The sequence below is a fragment of the Ovis canadensis genome, chromosome 7, assembly GCF_042477335.2.
Source record: "Ovis canadensis isolate MfBH-ARS-UI-01 breed Bighorn chromosome 7, ARS-UI_OviCan_v2, whole genome shotgun sequence".
Taxonomy (NCBI): Eukaryota; Metazoa; Chordata; class Mammalia; order Artiodactyla; family Bovidae; genus Ovis; species Ovis canadensis.
The window spans coordinates 42,877,619-42,902,746 of NC_091251.1; the positions used below are offsets into that span (position 1 = coordinate 42,877,619).

Sequence of the window (25,128 nt, forward strand, 5' to 3'; positions counted from 1 at the left end):
GGGTTCCAATTTCTCCACATCCTTGCCAACACTTTTTTTTCCCATACTAGTCATCCTAACAGGTGTGAAGTGATATCTCATTGTGGTTTTGCTTTGCATTTCCCTGATGATTATTGATGTTGAGCACCTTTTCATGTACCGGTTAGCTGTTTATATGTCTTCTTTAGAGAAATATCTGTTCGAGTTCTTTGCCCATTTTTAAGTTGAGTTATTTGTCTGTTTGCTACTGAGTTGTAAGGGTTCCTTACATATTTTGACTATTAACTGCTTATCTGATATATGGTTTGCAAATACTTTCTCCCATTCTATAGCTTGCCTTTTCATTCTGGTGATTGTTTCCTTTACTTGGCAGAAGTTTTTTAGTTTACTATATAGTTCCCCTTGTCTGTTCTTACTTTTGTCGCCTGTGGTTTTGGTTATAGATTCAAGAAACTTTTCCCTGTGTTTTCTTCTACGAGTTTTACAGTGTCATGTCTAATGTTTAAAATCCATTTTGAGTTGATTTTTGTTGTATATGGTCTAAGATAAATGTCTCATATCATTCTTTTGCATGTGGATATCCAGCTTCTCCAACACCCAGAATATGAATCTATATTTTTAATTCTCAGAACTCACTCTGAGTCTTGAAAAAGCTTCCCTGCAAATGTGTTACAACTCAGCAGTTTGTTTGGAATAAAATTGTCATAGTCTGCTCTGTGTTCCCTGTGAAATGTAGATGTAGTATTGGGTTTTGTGAGTCAGACCCGAGCATGACGAGGATCAGCCATTCTGACCTGTTGGGAGGGATTGGGTTCCACCACCACCAGAATTTGCAGCCCATCCCCTTTTATGGAAGTGGCCTTACAGAGTCACCCAGTAATTTCAAATCTGTTGAATTCTAGTTGTGAAAGAGCTATTTTAAGAGCGTTGCCACAGTTAAATGTTTATTAAGTGTTTATACACATATTAGTCACTGTGCAAACAGAGAAGCAGGTGGTCTCCCTGCTCCCACCTGTTCAGGTCACTGAAGCAGAGCCACCTGGAAAGCTTCACACAGTAATTGGACCTTCACCCTTCAGAACTCCACTTTCATTAAATTCAGCAATGAGGACTTTGACATCTCCTGAAATATCGTCTCCACATGCCCTTTGTTATTAGGTATTAGCCTTTTGTGAGCCATGTAGCACAAACCTCAGATTCAAGTGTATTGCTGCAGAGGTAATACAGACAGCAAGGGAAGCCCTGTGGGGGACTTGAAAGAAGAGGCTGGTGAAGTAGGTGCTTCTAATTTGCTTTGCACTGAGGAGCAAAGCTGCCTATAGGCCAGGGTTGGGGACTGGAAGCAAAAAGGAGAAGAAAAGGAATAGAGGTATCTGTGGCAGCCTGGGAGAAAGCACCCAGAGTCTGGAATGAAGCAGTTTCCAGAACCCAGCTGTGTGCCTCTGATGCCCAGATTGTTGTTTCAACTCTGATTGTGTTCTTGTTGTTCAGTCACTAAATCGTGTCTGGCTCTGAAACACCATAGACCGCAGCACACCAGGCTTCCCTGTCCTGCATCATCTCCCAGAGTATGCTCGAATTCATGTCTGTTGAGTCGGTGATTATGCTCTGGGTCTGTGTTAAAGCGAATTAGAGAGAGGTGGCCTGACATCTATTATGATAAAATTTACAAAAGATAGAAGAGAGAGAAATTATATCCAAAAAGTACAGAGTTGGGGATCAACCCCGAGCCTTCTGGTCATGGCCATAACAAGCCCCACACTACCCTAAAAATTGTAGCTAATGTTATTATGCATTTCATTAGCACGTTGCATTTCTTACGTCATGAGGTAGGGTTCTCCAGAGAAACAAAGCTAATAGAATATGCGTGTGCATAAGTAAGAGATTTATTTTGAGCAACTGACTCAGGCAATTGTGGGGACTGGCAACTCTGAAACTCACTGGGCAGGACAGCAGGCTGGAAACTCAGGCAAGAGTCAAGATTGCAGTATTGCATCTGAATCTTTAGAGCAGGCCAGATGCCTGGAAACCCAGATGGGATTTCTGTGTGATAGCCCTGAGGCAGAACTCCTTCCTTACTGGCAAACCTCAGTTTTTGCCCTCAAAGCTTTCATCTGATTGGGTGAGGCTCACCCACATTATAGAGGGTAATCTGTTCCACTTTAAGTCAACTGACTGTAGATGTAATCACATCTACAAAGTACCTTCACAGCAACACCTGGATTTGCGGTCAATAAAAGAACTGGGCATCATAGCCTAGCCAGGTTGGCATATAACATTTCACCAGCACAGGTATAGGCTATTGTCTACGTTTTACGTTTTACATGATGAAACATGACGGTTAACTTAGTATCTTTCTCAAGGTTATTGCTCAAAGAGCTCAGCTGTCTGACTTTGGAACCCAACTCTCACCCAGATTGCTGTGCTGCCTCCCAAGAACAGAGTCCTGGGAGTAGGAGACTGGTGAGGGTGGGGCGATGTCATTTGCTATGAGGGCTGAGAAACTATGGGGTAAATCATGTTGCAGTCGGGGTTTCCCTGGTGGCTCAGTGGTGAAGAATCCACCTGCCAGTATAGGAGATGCAGGTTCAATCCCTGGGTCAGGAAGATCCCTGGAGAAAGAAATGGCAACCCACTCCAGTATTCTTACCTGGGAAATTCCATGGACAGAGAGGAGCCTGGTAGGCTACAGTCCAGGGGGTCTCAAAGAATTGGACATGACTTACAACTAAACAACAACAACGTTAGAGTCAGCTGATGTATCAGGATACCACCAGCAATTTTCAAAAGCTCTTTTGACCTATTGGGTCCTCATTAGGTAAACGTATAGGGTGAAATAAACTGTGTCAGGAGAGAGCCTATTTCCTTTCATCTCCCCACTTCTTCTCCGTTGTTTTCTCCCTTCAAGTCTTTCATCTCTTCCCCAGTTAGTTTGCTTTATTTTCTGTTTTTCTCACCTTTTCCTCTTTATATCCTTTTTAAAAATTACTTAATCCTGAAAATTTTTTTAAAAAGGGGGGAAAAGGGATTTATTTGATGTAATTTAAGCTGCTTCTGATATCTGTTGTGCAATTGTGGCTTGACTGGGGAGAAAAGGAAGGAGGAAGGAAGGAAGGGAAGAAAAACTGAAAAAAAGAGAATGAGAAGGAAGGAGAGGGAAGAATAAGGAAATTCAGCCTTAACTCCCTGCAAAAGGCAACGTCTTTCTGATTACTTTTGACGGTCTTGTATTTAAGAATTTGGCACATTAGAATCACCTGAGACCTAAAACGTGCTGTGCCCAGACTATGTAAGTCAGCATTTATGCATTGGAACCAGTGCTGGTTAAAACTCTCTACATGATGCCAATGAGCAGCCCAGTTTGAGAACCAGTATTATAAAATATTACCCCTGAGACTACTCCCTGGTGATTGGGAGTCACAGTAGCAATTGCCTCTGGGAAGGACATGGAGTTGATGAAGACTAAGAAAGAAACCTGGAGTGTTCTATATCTTATTCTGGGTGGTGCTTAGTTGATATTTTTGCATTTTGTATTCCTTATTGTATTTATTGGACTTCCCTCATGGCTCATAGTTGATATTTTTGCATTTTGTATTCCTTATTGTATTTATTGGACTTCCCTCATGGCTCAGTCAGTAAAGAATTCACTTGCAGTGCGGGAGGCTGCCTGCGATACAGTGGACTGGGGTTCAATCCCTGGATCAGGAAGATCCTGGGGAGAAGGAAATGGCAACCCACTCCAGTATTCCTGCCTGGGAAATCTCATGGGCAGAAGAGCCTGGCAGGCTGTGTTGCACATGTGTCAGGGCCTCACTGTGCCAGGCTCAGGGCACAGGCACACAGTGGTGGTGGTTGGTTCCTGCTGAGATAAATGTCATCACCTGTCAGGGTTGCTCAAACCAAGAGATTGGCCGGAAAATGGGCTGTCTCTGTGGCTAGGCTGTGTTGAAGGAATAGCAGACTCTACTATGCGTTGGCTTCTCAACTTCACTCTCGGAGGATGGCTTTTCCAGTCTTCTCCCTCAATCCTGGGAGCACCATGTTCTGATGACATCTGTCATACCTCCAATTCCAAAAGTGATTTGGTTCCAAGAGGAGGTCAGTTATTTGAAGATATTGTTTTAAAGAGTGAATTGATTCCTAAAGTAGGAAAGATTCGTCTTATATAACTCAGAGTGCATTATAGTATTGGGTTGGCAAAAAAGTTCATTCAGGTTTTTCCAGAAGATGGTACAGAAAAACCCAAACGAATTTTTTTGCCAGCCCTGTATGACTACAAACTGGCTAGTGTATCAGCATTGTAGTGATAATGTGAATGGTTCTCTCCTGCCCTCCCTGTTTGGTCATTACATGTATATTTCATCTGCTAGTCTTCAGGGAGACTCAGAATCAAGAAGCTCCTTACTCTTCATGCTGTTTTCAGAATTTAGACCTCCCAAAAAATTCCAAATGTGCTTTCAACTTCTCTGACTTCGATAGCCACAGGGATCTAATGAGTTGGGCTCAGGTAAAGAATGAACCGTGAACTTCCTGATGTTCAAGCTGGTTTTAAAAAAGGCAGAGGAACCAGAGATCAAATTGCCAACATCTGCTGGATCATCGAAAAAGCAAGAGAGTTCCAGAAAAACATCTGTTTCTGCTTTATTGACTATGCCAAAGCCTTTGACTGAGTGGATCACAAGAAACTGTGGAAAATTCTGAGAGAGATGGGAATACCAGACCACCTGACCTGCCTCTTGAGAAATCTGTATGCAGGTCAGGAAGCAACAGTTAGAACTGGACATGAACAACAGACTGGTTCCAAATAGGAAAAGGAGTACGTCAAGGCTGTATATTGTCACCCTGCTTATTTAACTTCTATGCAGAGTACATCATGAGAAATGCTGGACTGGAAGAAACACAAGCTGGAATCAAGATTGCTGGGAGAAATATCAAGAACCTCAGATATGCAGATGATACCACCCTGATGGCAGAAAGTGAAGAGGAACTAAAAAGCCTCTTGATGAAAGTGAAAGAGGAGAGTGAAAAAGTTGGCTTAAAGCTCAACATTCAGAAAATGAAGATCATGGCATCCAGTCCCATCACTTCATGGGAAATAGATGGGGAAACAGTGTCAGACTTTATTTTTTGGGGCTCCAAAATCACTGCAGATGGTGACTGCAGCCATGAAATTAAAAGACACTTACTCCTTGGAAGAAAAGTTATGACCAACCTAGATAGCATATTCAAAAGCAGAGACATTACTTTGCCGACTAAGGTCTGTCTAGTCAAGGCTATGGTTTTTCCAGTGGTCATGTATGGATGTGAGAGTTGGACTGTGAAGAAAGCTGAGTGCCGAAGAATTGATGCTTTTCAACTGTGGTGTTGGAGAAGACTCTTTAGAGTCCCTTGGACTGCAAGGAGATCCAACCAGTCCATTCTAAAGGAGATCAGCCCTGGGATTTCTTTGGAAGGAATGATGCTAAAGCTGAAACTCCAGTACTTTGGCCACCTCATGCGAAGAGTTGACTCATTGGAAAAGACTCTGATGCTGGGAGGGATTAGGGGCAGGAGGAGAAGGGAACGACAGAGGATGAGATGGCTGGATGGCATCACTGACTCAATGGACGTGAGTTTGAGTGAACTCCGGGAGTTGGTGATGGACAGGGAGGCCTGGCGTGCTGCGATTCATGGGGTTGCAAAGAGTCGGACACGACTGAGCAACTGAACTGAACTGAAAGAATGAGAATGAGATTTCTTTCCTTCCTCACCAATAGCATTTGGCTCTGGGAGATTTTTGAGACCTGGGATTGTTGTTCCTTTGTCCGTAGACCAGTGCTACACAAAATAACATTCTGCAGTGATGGAAATGGTTTATATCAATACTGTCCAACACAGGGACCACCAGCCACGGATGGCTAGTGAACACGGAAACATGGCTAGCATAACTGAGAAAGTGAATTTTAACTGTGTTTAATTGTCCTCTTGACTTTGATAGTATAATCGGATGGGGTACCATAGTGGACAGCACAGCTCTAGCTCTGAGGTAGAAGAGCTTCTCTTTCTGACATAAATAGATGCGACATTCTAAGGTTATCCAGAGAAGATCAACTGGACTCAACCTTAAAATGTGGGATAAAGTATTTCGAGACAGAAAAAAACAACAAATAAGAAGTATTGGAAAGCTGGCCCAGTCAGAGAACTGCATCTGATTCTCTGTTGCTGGATATTGGTGTTGGGTTGGTTGGGAAAGTAAGTGGTAGGAAGTAAATTCTCTGAGAAGCAAGATCCTAAAGAATCTTGTAAGCCACAGCAAGAGGCTTGGGCTTCACTCTTGAAAATGTGTATGAAGGGTATGATGAATGGTCTGGTATGAAAACTCATTCAGCAGGTAAGCCTTTCAGCTGATCTGGCCAGGGAAAAACCTGCAGGTTGTTGAAGGTTCTCATGCAATCGCTGCTCCCAGGTTGTTTAAGAACTCTGACAAGCAGTCATCTGTGCTACTTAGCAGTACCTCCAGGCCTTGGCACCTCCGAGAGCCACTTCCTGAGCTCCAGGAGCCCAGGTTGGCATGAAATGTCTTCCTGAGGTTGAACTGGAAAGAGATGCCCTGGGGATCTCTGCAGACGACACTGTGCAATACTGGGAGCTGGGAGGAGCTGGCTCTGGGACCTGGATGTAGGGGCAGAGGGGTTACAACCATAGTCCCTAAGATAACTGGAAACACAGTGTTTAAATTTAGATGAAGGATCACCCCAGTTCTCCTCAAATACTTCACTAGAGCTAGAAAACTAGACATCATACAAATAAAATAAAACTTCTACCTTCTCTGGGTTTTTTCCCTCCCTCAATTAAAAAGTTTAGCTATTTGGAGGGGAAGTCTTTGCATCATGGGTTTTTCCTATACTAAAATTTTGAAAGTAATTAAAAACATTGATTTTCATGGACCTTACACATTCTAAAATACAGTGAGCCATAGATTAAAGTTCTCCCATAGCAAAGAAGTGTAAGTTTTACTCTGAAAAGTAAAAAGTAGGGCTTTTTTGTTGCAAAGATTGTCATAAGATACTGCTGTGCTATTGGGAGTTGTTTTTCTTTGTTTCACCCGAATCTCTGATACCTGCTTTGATCTGAATTTGGTTGATAAACTTTGTAGTATGTTTGAATCTTACAAAGACTGCGGGTTTTGTAGACTTCCTCAGGTTCATGGTGACTCAGACCATCTTACACTCCTAGTGCTGATTTCCAGGAGAAACAAAGTGAGAACCAAAAAGAAAATAAATCTGCCCCGTTATTAAATTTGTGGTCCCGATGCCTGCTGTTGTTACCACTGTAACAGCCAGGGGTTAAACTGTCAGTCTGACAACTTGTAAAGCTCTTTATCATAGAAAACAAGAAAAATCAATGCCGAATTACCTAAGGAATATTATTGATGACCTAAATGTCATTTTCTGTTTTTATTACTTTTCATTGTATTTAGCTTGTAATTCAAACTGCTTTCTAATTAATTTGGTTTGGCTCAGTTGGAAATAGAAAAAGCTAACTATCTAATAGGTGACATATGTCACAGAAAAACCTTACAACACCCCTTCTTCCCCAAGATCAATCAGCCATGAAACAACTTACCCAACTCTTGTTTTTCTAGCAAATTCTTAAGAAATAACAATCAAATTAAATTTGTCTAGTCCAAAGAACCGGGGAGAAACATGAATGAGCCAAAGTGACCTGAAAGCCCAGTTTTATCTAGCTATAATCTCTTTCCTAGCTGTTAAAATATCCCGAAGCACTCGATCATGTTGCATTTTTGTTTCAGAGCCATGTGTTGTATTTGCCAAGTGCACATGGTCCTGATTTGAACCGCGAGTTCCCCGGCTGTTAAGCAGAGCTCTCGGCTGGCTCAGACCAGGTCTTGAGTAGGTCAAAGGCCGAGAGCCTACATCTTGGTTAGATCTTACCCTCATGGAAACCAGAAGCCTGGGTCAGGGCAGCGGTGCCTGGGCCAGCCCCTGATTAGATTAGATCTACATTTATCAACTACACAGAGAGTACACTTAACCTTTCAACTCAAGAGTTTAGATGTATCTTTATTTTCAAATGAAAAGGTGAATATTATCCTGCCAAAGTCTTGGTCCAATAGCAATGGAGTATAACATATAGCTTTTTAAAATTTCATCTACTACCAGCTTTAACCAGCAGCAACATGTAAGCATTTTATCTGTTTTCCAAATTTCACAAGTATGATATTTTGACATTTACAGGAAACTACTTTATCATTTTACACCCCTTTCATTTTTTATAGGAATTTAATGTTTGTCTTTGGTTTCTATGTAGCTTTATCTCTATTTGTTCATTTATTTCGATTGAGACTAGAGCTACTCTATCAGTAAATAATAGATAGGTCCATATCATGAAAATCCATATGTGGAAGGAGCTGTAAACTACTTTTATTTTATTTTATTTTGTAAACTACTTTTTAAAATCTGATTTTTTTTTAATTCCCCTAAGTATTTGGCTTAAATATTGCTTTGAAATGATATTTCTTCAGAATTGTATTGTTTGATTCTCTGCAAATTGTCATTAAACTTCCAATGAGACATATTAAATGATACAGTTTGAGAATGGGTTTTTACAGTTCTATTGAGTCACTTTTTCGGGAGGCGCCTTTGATGTCTATGACTGCCGGGTAGTCTTACCTCACAGATTCAGGGTCTGCCAGGGGTATCCATTGTCCCCCAGTTCTCTGTTGGAGAAATTCCTGAAACGATAATGGTAGTGATGAGACCAGACATGGGGAATGGTCTGAATCCACTAGAAGGGTCCAGACCTCATTGTTCATTCATGTATTCACTGACTCCTTATTGAGTGTCTCCTATGTTCTAGGGACCTGGGCTTGGGTCAGGTAGTGGATAGAAGGTCCTGCTGTCTTGGAGCTAACTTTCTAAATTCTTCAACGTCAGTATCCCTGTCTTGTGCCAACACAAGGTTGTATGCAACTGTGCATTGTGACCTGCAAGATACAGTTACTCTTCATTTTAAAAGGATTGCTTTTCTTGTCGTCACAGTGTTTCTGCAATCTGCTTGTTCAGTTAAGTAAACTCATTTCATGTGTCTTTTATAGAATTCCAGCCCCGAATATGGGCTTAAAGAGGGGAAAGGCTGTGAAGGGCTTTTCAGAGAAATAATTATTTCCCAAATAAAAGAAAGATAAAATGAAATAATTTGAATTGTATTGGAAGTGGTTGCTATTCACCTCAATATAGTGGTCTCTTCTTTTTCTCATTTATGTGTAATCTGAATCTTAGAGCCATTTTGAACTTTGTTTGGTCAGTTCACTTTCATTCTGAAATAATTTTTTAAAATATAGGAATTTCATTTAAAAACTTAGTTTCAAAAACTGTGTGAATCATTGTTTTTACCTTGATATTTTTGATGCCAAATTTCTGATCTCAAGGTTGTATCATTTTAAAGGTTATTCTGAATTTTTATATTTACCATAGAAATAACTATATCAGCAGGAAGTATCATCTTGATTGTTGTCAATAGGCACGTCTTTTATGGCACTTAATTTACTGAATATGTATTTGATAGGCTAATAAATCAATAACATGTATTGAGCAATCAGTGTAAATAGAATACAAATATTTTCATAATTGTGGCCAAAATTAGTGATGGGGGAAATGAATCCACTTAGATTAGACTATTAGATTATTTTTATAATTTATAATAAAATATATAACCTGAACCAGTCCAGGTTCAATGCATGAGACAGGGTGCCCTGGGGTGGTGCACTGGGATGACCCAGAGGGGTGGGATGGGGAGGAAGGTGGGAGGGGGGGTTCAGGATGAGGAACACATGTACACCCATGGCAGATTCATGTCAATGTATGGCAGAACCACTACAATATTATAAAGTAATTAGCCTCCAATTAAAATGAATAAATTTATATTTTAATTTTTATTATTATATTTATTTAATTATAATTATTATACTTGTTTGATTATTATATAATTATTATATTATTTTTATAATTTTCTCAGTTTTAAATAAATACCTGTACCCTCACAAACTACCAAAGTCACTTTCTCACTTCAGTCATCTAATGTTGAACAGCCCTTTTTGAGCTACTCTGTTGATTGCTAGATCGATTGGAAAATAATGGTCCAACCCCCCTTTTACCCTGGTTTTTCAGAAACCTATTTTGTATTTGAGGGTTATCAGCATCCAGCTATCAACACCACCCACTATTGACTTTCCAGACGTCTGATCAACATTCAGATAACATTTGTTGAGCTCCCACTGCATACCAAGCTCTGTTCTAGATTATTAAGTCTGTCTTCATATTTTTTAAGGTGATTGGAAAAGTATGACTCATGATCTAGATAATTCTACTGGGGAGTTAGCATTGGAACTGGAGGCCTCTGAATCTTCTGGAGGCCTTCTGGGTCTTCACATGCTTCATGTTAGAATATTCCTGCCCCTTGTGGAGAGAATGCAGCATTCTGAATGCTCCAGAAGGAATCCTGAATACCAAATACCAAGCAAGTTACCCCAGCCCTGGCTTAGAATGTTGATACCTGCATCGCTCTCATGTACATTTTCTAGGTTGTTGGTTTCATTACAATCTTTCTGCTGCCTCTCACCCACTGCTGTTAGAAGTTTTGAAGCTGCTGAGCCCCCCAGAGTCAGACTGGGGGTATAACTTGAGGAAGTAGAGAGAGAGGTAGAGTCCCTGAGCTCTCACAGTGCTACATGGAGACTGAAACTCCTTTTTCTCGTTGTTGGTATTTAAAATACTTTAGCAAGATTCCTTTCTGCATGAGGCTGCTTTCCACATTCATATCTTTTGCAACCATTTTCTCCCCCTCCTTGTACTTTTCTCTATAGAGAAATAGTATCTATGAGACTTGATTGTGAAATGTTTCTTAGAATTAAATCAATAACACTTTAAGGTTTTCCGGCTCAATTTGTATATATTTGTCTTGGAATATAGTACCCATCTCTCCGGCATGCAATTTTGTAGTTGTTTGGATGTTGGTTTCGGGGTGGGAGGGGAGGAAGTTATATTTTTAGCTATAGTGATTCTCTTTGTAAATGGTGTACACTGTAGTCTGTCCTCCAGTTGATTTACTGCATATGGAACCAACTCACTCTTAAGTACACTCTACAATTTCAGTGGTTTACAAAACCAATAAAAATATAAAATGCTGAAATAAATATTTAAGATTCCTTTTCTGCATTGCACTGAAGATATGATGAAAATAAATTTTAAAAGAAAGTATTTGCACTTGAGGAATTCAGGTAAAAGTCATGAAGCTATAATTAAAAGCAGAGTTGTAGGGACCAAGTAAAATTTGGGAGAGATGATTAAACTTTACTGTTCATCTTATTTTTATCTTATATTCATTTAAACAAAGCCAATCTTGATGGACTATAAAATATACCATATGTTGTCATTTAAAAATAAAGTTCTGTATTGAAGTTTAGCATGTCTATCCTGTGGCTATATGCCACCACTCCCTGCATCAGAATCCTTCTCAACACAGGGCTTCAAGGAAGCCCTGCGAACCTATTTTCTGTCTCAGTTTTAGATACATCCCCAGCCTTTCTCCCCCTTCATGACCATCAGCTCTAGCTGGAACGGTTGTCTTATTCCCTTATACATATGCCAGACCCTTCCATCAAAGGCCATCTCACAACCCATCTTCTACCTAAGTCCAGCTTCTTTCTTCAGTGTTCAAAGCACATTCCCTACACAGATACCAGGGCAGAAGTGGAGGGCAGGATGAACTGAGAGATTAAGATTGACATCTATACATTACCATGTATAAAATAGATAGCTAGTGGGAAGCTGCTGTATAGCACAGGGAGCTCAGCTCAGCGCTCTGTGATGACCTAGAGGAGAGGAACGAGAGGTGGGCGGGAGGGAGGTCCAAGAGGGGAGGGGATATATATACACACACATATATCTGATTCACCTCGTTGTACAGCAGAAACTAAAGCAATGTTTTAAAGCAATTATATTTCAATTTTTAGAATTTTAAAAAATAAAAAGCCTTTCCTGGAGACTGCAGCCCAAATAGAGAGCTCAGTGTTTCCCAAACCTGGCTGCACATCAGAACTAATAAAGGCACTTGTTTCAACTCTAACTTCCTCCAGACCTACTAAATCAGACCCACTGGGTTTGAGACCTAGGAAACAGCATTTTATCAAGCTCTCCAGCTGATTCTGATACAACTACCTAATATTCTCCCTTGATGTTTTGGGGGCCACTGGTGTAATGGAAAGAATCAATAATTCTGGAGTTTGTTGGACCTAAGTTCAAATTTCAGTACCTGCCAAGGTGCTCAGGTTACCAGACCTCAGTGGGACTTAGGTCCAGCAGACTACAAAATTATAATCTCTTTCCCAAAGAACTTTCTGGGGGAAAACCCTGATGCTATACAGGTTTAAGAAGCCACCCAGCTAAGCTGATACATTGGATAGTTTGAATATAGTAGTCTGAAGGTGGTCTAGTGAAACAGGCTGCTTTCCTGAGTGGCATATGGTAGCCAGTCTCTCTTTGTGTGTGGTCATACTGTACTGAGTATCAGCAGTGTTCCCCTCTCTCCCCTTCTTTAAAATGCAAATAAGGTTTACTGCCTTTGATCCAGAACTGGATTCCAACTGGAGAGTGAGTCTTGATTTCCTAACATGCCGGAGCACTCCACCCATGGTGAGTCAAGATATGGGACTGTTTGTGCCAATAGGGGACCTGAAACTATTTTTAGACAATTTAGAGATTTCAGTGTCATTTAAAGAGGATTTTCCTTTTTTTTTTTTTTCATTCAGAAGAGAACTGTAGAGTCTTAGAACTAGAAGGAGCCTCAGAAACCATCTCATTCAGCCCTCTTGTTAGTTCTTAGTGAGTTAGTGCCAGCAAATGCTTAGATCAGAAAATCTCGTTAGCTCACCAGAATTAGTTCAGAAACCTTCAAATTGGACATGTATAAGCCAAAATTATACAGCATTTTAAATTGTTTTAAACTGTAAGTTTAAAATGGTTACAGTCATTTTTAGTATAATTATATTGACTAGTATAGATTGCTTTTAGAGATGGATTTCTTTACAAACTACCATATTTAGACAATGCCACCTCCCCTACCTTCTCCCTACAGCTTTTGAAGAGGAATCCTCTTCTCAACCAATAGGCTGATTTGATTAACAGCAGTGAACAACTTTGAAGACTTAACCATAATCAACCTCATTTGCTATGAGAAAAAGAAAATATGCTTCTTACTAAGCATTTATTATGAGATGGACCCTGGACCAGTGCTTTTATATACATTAATTCTGTGGATATCATTTATTAATCCTTACAGCCATCCTGAGAGTAGATATTATTATTTCTGTGTCACTCATAAGGTAACTGAGGCCTGCTTAAAGTCAGATAACTGCTAAGTGGCTGAGCATGGGATCCAATCTAGGTCCAACTTCAGGGGTTCTAAACAGCAATTAATGATATTAGACCATGATTTAGCCTGAGGTTCCTAAAATTTTGAGTTAAATATTGATTAAAACTATGAACTTTCTCCCCTGTATAACTTTGTACACATACAAAATTTTGCCTATGAAATTGACCCTTAAAGAGCAGGGGTTTGAACTGTGGAGGTCCACTTACAGGTGGATTTTTTTTTTGAGTCCATGAATACAGTCCTATGGTTTACCATCTGCAGTTGACTGAATCTGCAGATAAGGAGGGCAGACTATGGGACTTGAACATCACAGATTTTGGTATCTGTGGCAGGTCCTGGAACCAATGGCCCATGGATACATAGGGTCGATTGTAGTTTCAGAAGATTCAGACTCCCTGAAACCCGTGCTACCCAATGAGTGCAAACCTCCAGATTCGGCTTGACAGTAAAGATTGTTAACTAATTACAAGGTAAATAAACAATTTCCTCATGTCCTTCACATATTGATTTTAGCATCTCAGATAGGAATAGGAAGGGGTACTCTAGTTAATTCTGTGAATGTATTCCATTGGACTTGGATATATGTTACAACTGGGAGTTCACATTCCTCTTTTTGAGTGAGCAGTGACACCATTTTTTTAGATTCCTTTTTTGGTTTTTGTTTAGAAATCATGCTCTCACACTCACTTTTGCAAATATAAATAATAATAGTAATAGAATTTTTAAAATAATAGGGCCAAGAGGTACCTGAGAGATCATCTAGTACCACCTTTTACAGATGAGATAAGAAAGTCTCTGGGACTCTCTCAAGGTCACACAGCCAATTAGTCAGGATCAAGCTTGGAGTCCCAGTGCTTTTCCTATTGTACAGACTGAAATATTAGTTCATGGCAAACATATTCAAAGAAATAGCAGGTACCTATTTTGTATCTTGAGTCCATTCCTTTCCAAACTGCTAAAGCATGTTCTTGCTTGACTGAAAATAAAACAGTAACAAGAGATTTAGCACAAATATTCATTTCAGTCCTATTAAAGTTCAGGGAGAAGCTGAACTGCACATTCAGGAATGTAGCCTGGAGGCCAAGAGCCATGATGCCACAGTGAGATTGGGAATACTGGCCTGTTGGATGGACCCGTAGTCTGGGTTATCAGCTCAGTGGTTTTACTGAGCTCAGTTAATCCTTTGCATTTAACCCATGAACACTTTTTGGGCATCAGACTGTGCGCCAGGCCATATGCTGGCCCTTGGAACATGGGGACACCTAAGATCCAATCCCTGTTGTCACAGAGATCTCAGGCATTGTGGGGAACCAATATAGCTCTTACTCCCAGAACATTTTACTCAGTGAAGGAGAGAGCATACTCAATGTCATTCATATTCCAGACAGCATCTTGGAGGCATTCCTCCTTAGAGAAATGGCTTAGTTCCTCAAAGGTTTTCTCCTTGGAGGAAAATATTTTCAGTTTGTGTTAGCAGAGTATTGGCTAGGATACATAGTTTTTTCTTCAACAGCAGTTCCTCTTCCAGAAGTAGTCATAGATCAAAACCAGACTAATTAAGAAATAGGAGCTGGTTTTCTTTCACAAGGCCAATAATTACCAACCCTGGATTTTCAAGGTTGTCTCCAATGATCTTAAGGGACATTGAAAAATTCCCAGAATAAAAGTAATTCTCATTCCCCGTAATTTATAACCCAAATACATATAAGGATTACACACCACAGTAAAAAGTTAGTGGTATGGCAAAAACAAACTATACAAGGAGAAGCTGGACTCCCAAAAGTGGGTGGGTGGGGTTATTCTGTTAGGTCAGCAAAAATGTGATGATGTAGCCATTAACAGCCATTCACCTTTTACAAGAAAATGAATATAAACTACATCTTAATACCACTTATTCACTTCTAGTCAATCATCACTCTCAAAGTGAACTAATCATTCAACATGTTGGTTCTTATTTTAAGATGATTCTGTACTAAGCTGTGAAATGGTAGTGGCATTTTCAGATTTTAAGTTTTTGTGATATTTTAAGTTATAAACAACTCTTTCAAACCAGGAGAGAGAGAAAAAGAGAGCATGAGCAAGCATGATTGTGTGTGTGTGTTGATATGAACAAACGTATGCAAGAGTTTTTCATCAGGGATTTCTCAATGCATTATAATGCAAATTGCATTTTTAAACCAGCCAAACTATTGATGGCTTTATTGAATGGAATAATTTATTTCATAAGTATTTTAGTCAGATGACATTTCATCATCAAACAACAGTAAACACAATAACCATTTCCCATAAGACTATTCTCTTGAGCCAAGGGCTTAAAAAAGAAAATAAAACTTGCCTTGTTCCAAACATAGCATTGTACTAAACAGTTGTTTATTTCACTAGAAAAGAAAAGAGTTCTGCCAGCCAGACGTGGTGGACCAGAAAAACATACCGCTATGTCAGATCATCCCAAGAAATCTCCATTTTTTTCTTCCTTTCCTAATAATGTTTGACAAGTAGAGATGAATTTTTAAAATCCAAGTCTCTTTTATGCCATTCATTGGGATAATACTATAAAATCTCTCCTCGGGTACTCAGAGTATTACAACATCAATGACCTGTCAGCAGCTGCATACAGTTTTTCTTTTTAAGACTGTGTAAAGCTATGGTTAAATTCTAATTTTCTAAAATAGGTTTAAGTATGGGGCGAGCCAAAATTAGGTGCACTTTTCTTGCTAGAAATCAGACCACAAATTGCACATTGTACTTACAAAGATGATTAAGGCGGTCTAGCCGCACACCAGCAGTTCAGCAGATTAATTGGAGCATGCAGATTTGTGTAAAAACATATGTTGGGACTGGTGAAACCTATTTTTTTTTAATGCTGTTCAAAAGTTTTTTTATATTTTTATTTCAAGTTCCACTGTATAATTTGTACATTATCTAATTCTCCCCTAAAAGTCTCAAATTCTTATATGCCAGGGGTCCAATATTTAGGGGGTTTTGTCAAAATGGAAATGCCTTATTGGTATCTTTCTCCCAATTAGCTGGTGGCAACCTTTTTCACTTAGTAAACCTCAAAGTGTTCATTATTTTAAAATTGTTGCATGATGAAACCAGAGCGACTTGTTTAAACAAGGCATAGACTTAGGAGCCAAGTGGAGCTGGAGCCTTTGAGCCCTGATTCACAAGGACATGTAGTGAGCACTTGGGAAATATAAGTTGGAATTTGCTGGAAAATGTGAATTAAGAATAACTCTCGAAGATTTGAGATCAAGTATGCAAAGTGCCTGGCAGAGTGCCTGGTGCTTAGCGGAGAGCTCAGTGTAGCGTGGGGAGGAGGGTGGAAGTGGTGGCTGAGGCAACACAGTGGAGGATGATCGTGGTAGCTCTGCCTGTGGTGGGAGTGAACTTGGACATCTAGGCAGTTAAGTCAGTTATTTCAGGGGGTAAAAAGCAAGCGGTACTTACTTAAAGCAGCTGTAAAGAGCTTCACATGTAAATTTCTTGCCGTGTTCCTAAGATGCAACAATCACTGCAAAGTTCAATGAACACTTGGTGCCCTTATATGCTTAAGACTATGTCTGCTCTAAAGTTTTCTGTTGCTCTTATTATATTTACTTTTCAGCAGTGAAAAAGAATATCTCATTCTGTGGCTAAAATCCCAGTCTCTCGTGAAGTTTGTTATTGTTGGAATTTAGCTGGATCTCATCTTAAACAATGCTTAAATCTTGAGTTATCCAGTCTCAGCTTTCCCTTTGGTTCTGTTTGGTAAGTAAATCCCTCCTTTGTTTCTCAGTTTCTTCACATACTGGGTATCTCTCCTCCCCTCTGCTATTTTTCCCTGCAGTCCCATAAACATAATTGTTGCACCATGGCGACTCTTGTAGAAATAGGCTGGAGTTCCTGTAGACACCATTTTCAAGATAGTTCCATGCTTCTTTCTTGGTACTGCAAGTGGATGACTTCCCACCCAAGTGAAACCAGCAAGTACTGCTAAGTGCTGTTTTATTTGGACTGTAGGAGATTGGGTTATCTTTCTGAATGATCTATGGGATTGAGTCCAGATGTCAGAGTACCATCCTGTAAAGTCTAGTTTGCTTGCACATATTCACCAAAAAGGGCCTCTGTGATTCTTTCCTTTGTGTATTTCTGAGACTGGATTAACATTACATGGAGCAAGTTCCAGGTCATTGATCCATCCAAAGGAAAATACCTGTTAAGTCAATCACAGAACAGCTCAGGCTGTTCTCATATACTTGGGCTCCCAACATAGCAAAATTATAATTGTAGCAATTTTGCCAAAAAGAGGTACTAGGAAGTGATGACCACTAATTTTAGTAATTTTTCTGATGTTCTTCTGGATCCTGCTGTTAACTAAAGAGAAGAGTTTGACGGGCCATATGCTTGGACTAACTAGGCTTCAGTTGTTCATCTGAAAAAAAGTTGGATGACCATTAATATTTTGAGAGTGCATGACTTACTAACCCATTATAGTAATTGAGTAATTACTCAATTGAGCAGCCATTATAGGGGAAACTTAGCCCAGAACGCCTCTGAGGCAGATGAGTGCAAGTGACACTGATATACATATGCATGTATATATATACTTTAGTTCAAAAAAGAGTCACTGATCATAGCCTGAGCTGGTGATTGGACTTGGTGATTGGGCTTTTTGCACATTGTGGTTTAATAACTGTCTCTCCTGTGACTTTCTCTATGAAACTGTTCCCATTACTGTGTGCAGATAGCTAATTGGAAGTCAAGCACCTCGCAGGAGGTCAAATTTTTTTGCAGAAAGAATCAGTAATAATTCTTGAACCCAGGATTTATTATAACTGAGAAACTGCTTTCCCAAAGTTTAATTTAACCCTTCATTTGTTAGTTTGACTCACTTTTATACCAAATAAACAACTGAATCCATACTGCTCATAGTGGTTGCACAAACACCCAAAAGACCTTCTATAGTATTGGCTGCTGCTACTGCTGCTAAGTCACTTCAGTCGTGTCCGACTCTGTGCGACCCCACAGACAGCAGCCCACCAGGCTCCGCCGTCCCTGGGATTCTCCAGGCAAGAACACTGGAGTGGGTTGCCATTTTCTTCTCCAATGGATGAAAGTGAAAAGTGAAAGTGAAGTCATTCAGTCGTGTCCGACTCTGTGCGACCCCATGGACTGTAGCCCACCAGGCTCCTCTGTCCATGGGATTTTCCAGGCAAGAGTACTGGAGTGGGCTGCCATTGCCTTCTCCATAGTATTGGCTAATATTTTAATAATTCTACATAAAACTTCATTAAATTGAGATCAACAAGTTACACCAGACATGGGGATTATAAAGTATTTTGATCTAATACAAAGCTTATTGGGCTTCCCAGGTGGCGCAGTGGTAAAGAATCCGCCTGCCAGTACAGGAGATGCAGAAGACTGGGTTCGATCCCTGGGTCAGGAAGATCTCCTAGCAGAGGACATGGCAACCCATTCCAATATTCTTGCCTGGAGAATCCCACGGACAGAGGAACCTGTCGGGCTACAGTCCAGGGGGTTGCAAAGGGTCAGATATAACTGAAAGACTAAGCATACACACACACAGTTTATTAATCCTAACTTCCCATAGATTCCAGAGTTTAAATTCTGACAATGTTCATCAAGTAAGAGAACATTAAGAAGAAACAAATAAGGAATATTTCTAAATTAGCTTTCATGTCCTTAATATAAAATTCATTTCATTTTTAATTTGAGTTCGAGGCAACAAAGCCAGAAATACATATTTTAAAAGTAACTTTTGATTCCTTTAGTTAAAATCTCAGTTCTCAGTCCTGTGTGAATGAATGGTACACATTGGGTTACATTCTTTATCTCCTCCTAACTCTGCTTAACAATACTACTAATCTTTTTTTTTTAATAATTTTTATAAACTGTAGTATTTCTGAAATTGTGCTAGACGTATACACATTTCAAAGATGTAGATATTTGTCTGCCGTGTGTATGATATACTCCTCCTCAGTGGACCCATCATCTCATTGTAACAGCCCTTCATTTTTATTCTATCAGTATTCAAATCTTTTTGTCTGTGTCCTTCTGGTTGGGTTTATGGACACAGCTCCCAGAAGGTCAGTGTTTTGTGTGTATGAGATCCTATGTGTGTGCTCAGTCACTTCAGTCATGTCTGACCCTTTGTGACCCCGTAGACTGTGGCCTGCCAGGCTCCTCTGTCCATGGGATTCTCCAGGCAAGAATACTAGAGTAGGTTGCCATGCCCTTCTCCAGAGGATCTTCCTGTCCCAGGGGATCAAACCCACATCTCCTGTGCCTCCTGCATTGCAGGTGGATTCTTTACTGCTGAGCCCCCAAGGAAGCCCAGGAGATCCTATTAGACCCCAGTATATGAGTCACTCAGGCTCCCCTCGTGGCTCAGATGGTAAAGAATCTCCCTGCAGTGCATCCATTCTAGTATTCTTGCCTGGAGAATTCCATGGAACTACGATACAGTCACAAAGAATGGGACACTACTGAGCAACTTTTACTTTTTCTTTTCATATAAGCCACCCATACATTACCTGCCACCCACCCTACCTCTAACCTGCTCTCGTTCTCTTCCCGCTGTCTCTCATCTGCACTGGGGGTCTCTACTTCCCCACGTCTCCGCAGTCTTTCGACAACAGCTGGTACACAGCAGCTGCTCACCAGACGCAGCCCAGGTGAGCACCCTGACCACTTTTCTCTCTTTAGCACTGTTAAGCCCACCCCTTGACTTTCTGATCCCACGCTTTCCTGACTCTCCTTCTACCCTGTTAGCACCTCTCTGACAGGAGCTGCACAACCTTCTTGGCTGGTTCCCCTTCCTCCATAGCTCCTGACATTCTCAGTCCCCCATTTCCATCCTCAAACCCCCTCTCTCTCTTTACTCGCTTAGCCAAATCTTGTCTGCATGTCTGTCTTCCAAATTTGTACCATCCATTTAGATCTTCTCCTTAAGTTCCATTCTTTTAACTGCACTGATTTTCAAACTGGCTCCTAGGGAGGCTCCTTTGTACCAGACACAAATGCTTGTATTCTTATCCTTGCCCTGTCCATACCCTTCCTTCTCAATCTCACATTCTTCTCTCAGCCTTGAAAACCAAGTAGCAATTTCAACTCTTTAGTGAAATCTCCCTCACTGTCACCCCTCTACCTCCCCCTCAACACCACTGAAATGTGGTCGCTTTTCAGAAATTACAGCACAGTAGTTAGTAACTATACTTTCATGTTCTGAACTTACATTTTCATTTCCATCAGCAAGGATACTAGATATTTTTACCTTCTAAGCCCCTTACCATTTAACCTCCCTATAATCACTTATACATAACATTTAACGTTACTCAGTCTTTTCTTATTTAAATATCCTCTCTCATTTGATCCAGAACTATCCTAAGATTATAATATATTTAACTTCCCAAAATCTATTAGGTTAATTAATATTAAATAAGTTAATATGTTCTTAATCATAATACTATTATAATCATATACATATTTATGCATTTTATTAATTCTGAATCAGAGTTTGATTGTAGTATAATCAGTTTTATCACTTAAGAACTGACTTCTGTCTGTAATGAAAAATATTACGAGTCCTTGTGTTTTAATTTCATTCCTAATGTATAGCTACTAGGAATTATAGCCAAAGACTGAAATCAGGTAATGTGCACAATTTATTTGATGTTTCTCTTAAATAGGAAGGTGATTATATTTATACTTTTTGATAGGAATTATGCGACTTACAGCTGTAAAATTGGAATAAGGCCAATATATTTTTACTTACCTAAAAGGTAAAATACTCACATTTAAAAAGAAATGTAATTCTTGTTGATGTATAGCAAAACCACAAAGTTCTGTAAAGCAATTATCCTTCAATTAAAAAAAATTTTTTTAATAATTATATTTTTTATAAAACCAAATGAGTAGCTTGAAGTCAGGCATAATTTGTTTTAATTTTTAAAACTCTAATTAGCACACCCTGACAGATAAAAATTAATGTTACCTTCTGATGTTTTAAGATGCCTGACAAAAATCCCATTTTATAGGATTGAAAGGTTTGCCTGTATGTACAACGTGAGAAGTAGCTTGTCAGAAGTGATGACATCAAATGTAAATTATCTCAATTAGTCTCAAAACAAAATTATTACTTAAATGTATTTTAATAGCGCTTAGCAATCATATCAAATTCATAACATTTAAATACTCTCTGAATAATAATAATGAATCCTTTGATCTCTCTACACAAGATAAGATGTAAACTGTAAAGATTCACATTTTATTCTAACCCAACTGGAAGAGTAATATAAAGGGGAACATAGGGTAAAATGGTTCAACAGAACTTTCCAAGTTCCCTCTGTCATCCCTGGATTCCAATTCAGCACATCTCAGTTCTAAGGTCAGTGTCTTCCAATAACGAAGCGAGTCTGAGGACTCACTCAGCTCCCTAAATACATCTTCCTAATCAACATTTCCTTGAAAGCATAAGGTGAAGTCGCTCAGTCATATCTGACTCTTTGCAACCCTGTGGACTGTAGCTTACCAGGCTCCTCCATCCATGGGATTCTCCAGGGAAGAATACTGGACTGAGTTGCCATTTCCTTCCCCAGGGGATCTTCCCGACCCAGGGATCGAACCCAGGTCTCCCGCATTGGAGGCAGACGCTTTAACCTCTGCGCCACCAGGGAAGCCCATTGAAAGCATAAAGCACTGTGTAAATGTAAATTGTTGTTATTTCCTCATGCCTGGAAAAAGAAGGAGTTGGGGGTGGGGGGGGAATGTCTTCACAGCTTAGTTATTTGCTCCTTTAAACAAGATTTCTCCTCCTTTAAGCCTTATCTAGATTAGTGAAATAAAACAATCTGCTTTTCCTCATGTTTCCTAAAATAAAAAGAAAAGACTGAAGTATCCTCCAGACTGACTGTCCCCAGTGCCTCAAGGCCTTAAACAATTACTATCATTTAACTTTGGGTAGTTTATATACTGTTACCCAAAGACATTGACCCTACCGACAAACAAAATTGCAAACCATTTTCTTGAGCTGATGTTCAATACTTTCAGTTCAGTTCAGTCACTCAGTCATGCCCAACACTTTGAGAGCCCATGGACTGGAGATCAGCAGCTTCCCTGTCCATCACCAACTCCTGGAGCTTCCTCAAACTCGAGTCCATTGAGTTGGTGATGCCATCCAACCATCTCATCCTCTGCCATCCCCTTCTCCTCCAACCTTCAATCTTTCCCAGCATCAGGGTCTTTTCACATGAGCCAGTTCTTCACATCAGGTGGCCAAAGTATTAAAGTTTCAGCTTCAGCATCAGTCCTTCCAATGAATATTCAGGACTAATCTCCTTTAGGATGGACTGGTTGGATCTCCTTGCAGTCCAAGGGACTCTCAAGAGTCTTCTCCAACACCACAGTTCAAAAGCCTCAATTCTTTGGCACTCAGCTTTCTTCACAGTCCAACTCTCACATCCATACATGACCACTGGAAAAACCATAGCTTTGACTAGGTGGACCTTTGTTGGAAAAGTAATGTCTCTGCTTTTTAATATGCTGTCTAGGTTGGTCATGTAGTTTCTTCCAAGGAGCAAGCATCTTTTAATTTCATGGCTGCAGTCACCATCTGCAGTGATTTTGGAGCCCAAGAAAATCAAGTGTCTCACTGTTTCCATTGTTTCCCCATCTATTTGCCATGAGGTAATGGGACTGGATCCCATGATCTTAGTTTTTTGAGTGTTGAGTTTTATGCCAGCTTTTTCACTCTCCTCTTTCAGTTTCATCAAGAGGCTCTTCAGTTCCTCTTTCTGTCGTAAGAGTGGTGTCATCTGCATATCTGAGGTTATCTAAATCTTCTGTGACCTTTTCTGCTTGTCATGGTATGTGTTTGAAATTTCTAAGTGGTAAATCTCAGCAAAATGAAGAGGCAAAATGAGAACGTTTGCTGTTAAAATATTACAGTAGAATATACTTGCAGAATGAATGGCATTAATTCTAACAAATAAGTGAGATTCAGTCAGAGAACAAACCTCTTTTGTTAATCATCTCTCAGTTAAATTAAAACAGTCTGTATTTCACCCTAGGAGTCTAACATTAGGCTTCCTCTTAAAATTATGCCCCAAATGTGATATCCTTCTTTCTTGGGAAGGTTATTTCCGTCTTCTTCTGACATGTCCTATTCTGTGCTGGAGAGCTTGAGAGCAGTATCTGACCACCTTGTAGGTATTAGAGTGAAGAGTTTTCAGCCTATGACGTGGGGACTATTAGTCCTACCAGAGACAGATCCAGTCTAGAACCAGTGTATAATCTTGGGTGAGATCAAAGAATTATTTCAAATGGTGACTGTAATCTGTTTCTGTAAGGCAGTGCTTGGTCTGTAAATAAGCCTGAGGGGTGTTATCAATGTGTCAGGATCTCTGAGTGATTGATCTGTGTTGGGTAGATCATGAAAATAGACAGAAAACACAGGGGTTGCTTCCCTGGGGAAATCGTGGTGGTAAATTGCCATATGTGTCCCTGTTAGGAGCCTAGCTGATCTGATTAGGGACATAACAGCTTTACAGACAGGATTTTGGGACTCTTAAGATCTTCCATGTCTTTCTGTGAAGTTCAAATAAAACTGTCCCTTGCTTCTCAGTCTCAAACACAGACTTTGGCAGTAATCAGGACTGTTGCCAGCAATCTTTCCCAGTCTTACATTCTAAATACCTCCTTCCCAGAGCTGTTATCACTCAGAAGTACGGCTAGAGGTGGATTTGTATCCACCTAAAAGGTAAGGAGGGCCTTCCTTAGAGGCTCAGATGGTAAAGAATCTGCCTGCAATACAAGTGACCTGGGTTCAGTCCCTGGGTTGGGAAGATCCTCTGGAGAAGGGAATGGCTACCCACTCCAGTATTCTTGCCTGGAGAATTCCATGGACAGAGGTGGGCTACAGTCCATGGGGTCGCAAAGAATCAGACACAACTGAGCAACTAGCACTTTTTTTTTTTTCCCCCACCAAAGGTGAGGAAGGAGTGCTAAAGTGGTGCTATTCTGCACCACGAAGGCTGAGGTGACGAGTCCGCACTAAAGAGAGAGGCTTCTGTCTTATTTCCATGTAAAAATATCCCAGCAAAGATTTGCTCAAAGAAAAGGTAGGAAGTGTGAAAAACAGTAGTTCTCACTTCCCCTTTATTGTGCCAGTCAACACCAATGGCTGTCCTGCTTTGGGAAGTAGGAAAGCTTACCAAGGCAAATGACTTAAGGAAAGCAAATATTGATAATAGCACTGTTTTTGAAACTATTGAGCCCATTCTTTATATGTCATTAGATTCAAGATCTAGACTACATCTAAGCATAATAGCTGTGCAAAGACCCTCTGTGTAACTTTTCTACCTTTCATTCATTAATTCAGCCAATATTTACTCAACATCTGCAATGTCCCATATGGGCTTCCCAGGTAGTGCTAGTGGTGAAGAATCCGCCGACCGATGCAAGAGATACAGGAGACACAGCTTCAATCCCTGGGTCGGGAAGATCCCCTGGAATAGGGAATGGCAACCCACTCTAGTATTCTTGCCTGGAAAATTACATAGATGGAGGAGCCTGGCAGGCTATTGTCCATGGGGCCGCAAAGGGTCAGACACGACAGAGAACACACACACATACGCACATACGTGCCTTGTACCACCAGATGCCAAGTTGGTAAAGTAGACAGGACACTGCTTTTATGGAATATATGTCTATATGGGA

At 40.2% G+C, this 25,128-nt stretch overlaps 1 protein-coding gene across 10 annotated transcripts in view; it reads left to right on the plus strand.

Annotated features, from left to right (window-relative positions):
• The window catches only part of CDIN1 (CDAN1 interacting nuclease 1), a 243,386-nt gene that overhangs the window by 191,284 nt on the left and 26,974 nt on the right, over positions 1 to 25,128 (plus strand). For 2 of the 10 annotated variants that reach the window (XR_011258176.1, XR_011258177.1), the window contains 3 exons: positions 12,590 to 12,671; positions 13,743 to 13,880; positions 17,018 to 17,160. The exons of 7 other annotated variants lie outside the window; for them this stretch is intronic. Coding sequence is in view for 1 of the 3 variants with exons in the window: in XM_069595986.1 (XP_069452087.1) it covers positions 12,590 to 12,671; positions 13,743 to 13,853 (193 nt within the window). In the remaining 2 variants the exon portion in view is untranslated. Of the gene's footprint in view, positions 1 to 12,589; positions 12,672 to 13,742; positions 15,802 to 17,017; positions 17,161 to 25,128 lie in introns of those variants that run through there. One more of the 10 variants, XM_069595986.1, reaches the window with a different exon arrangement.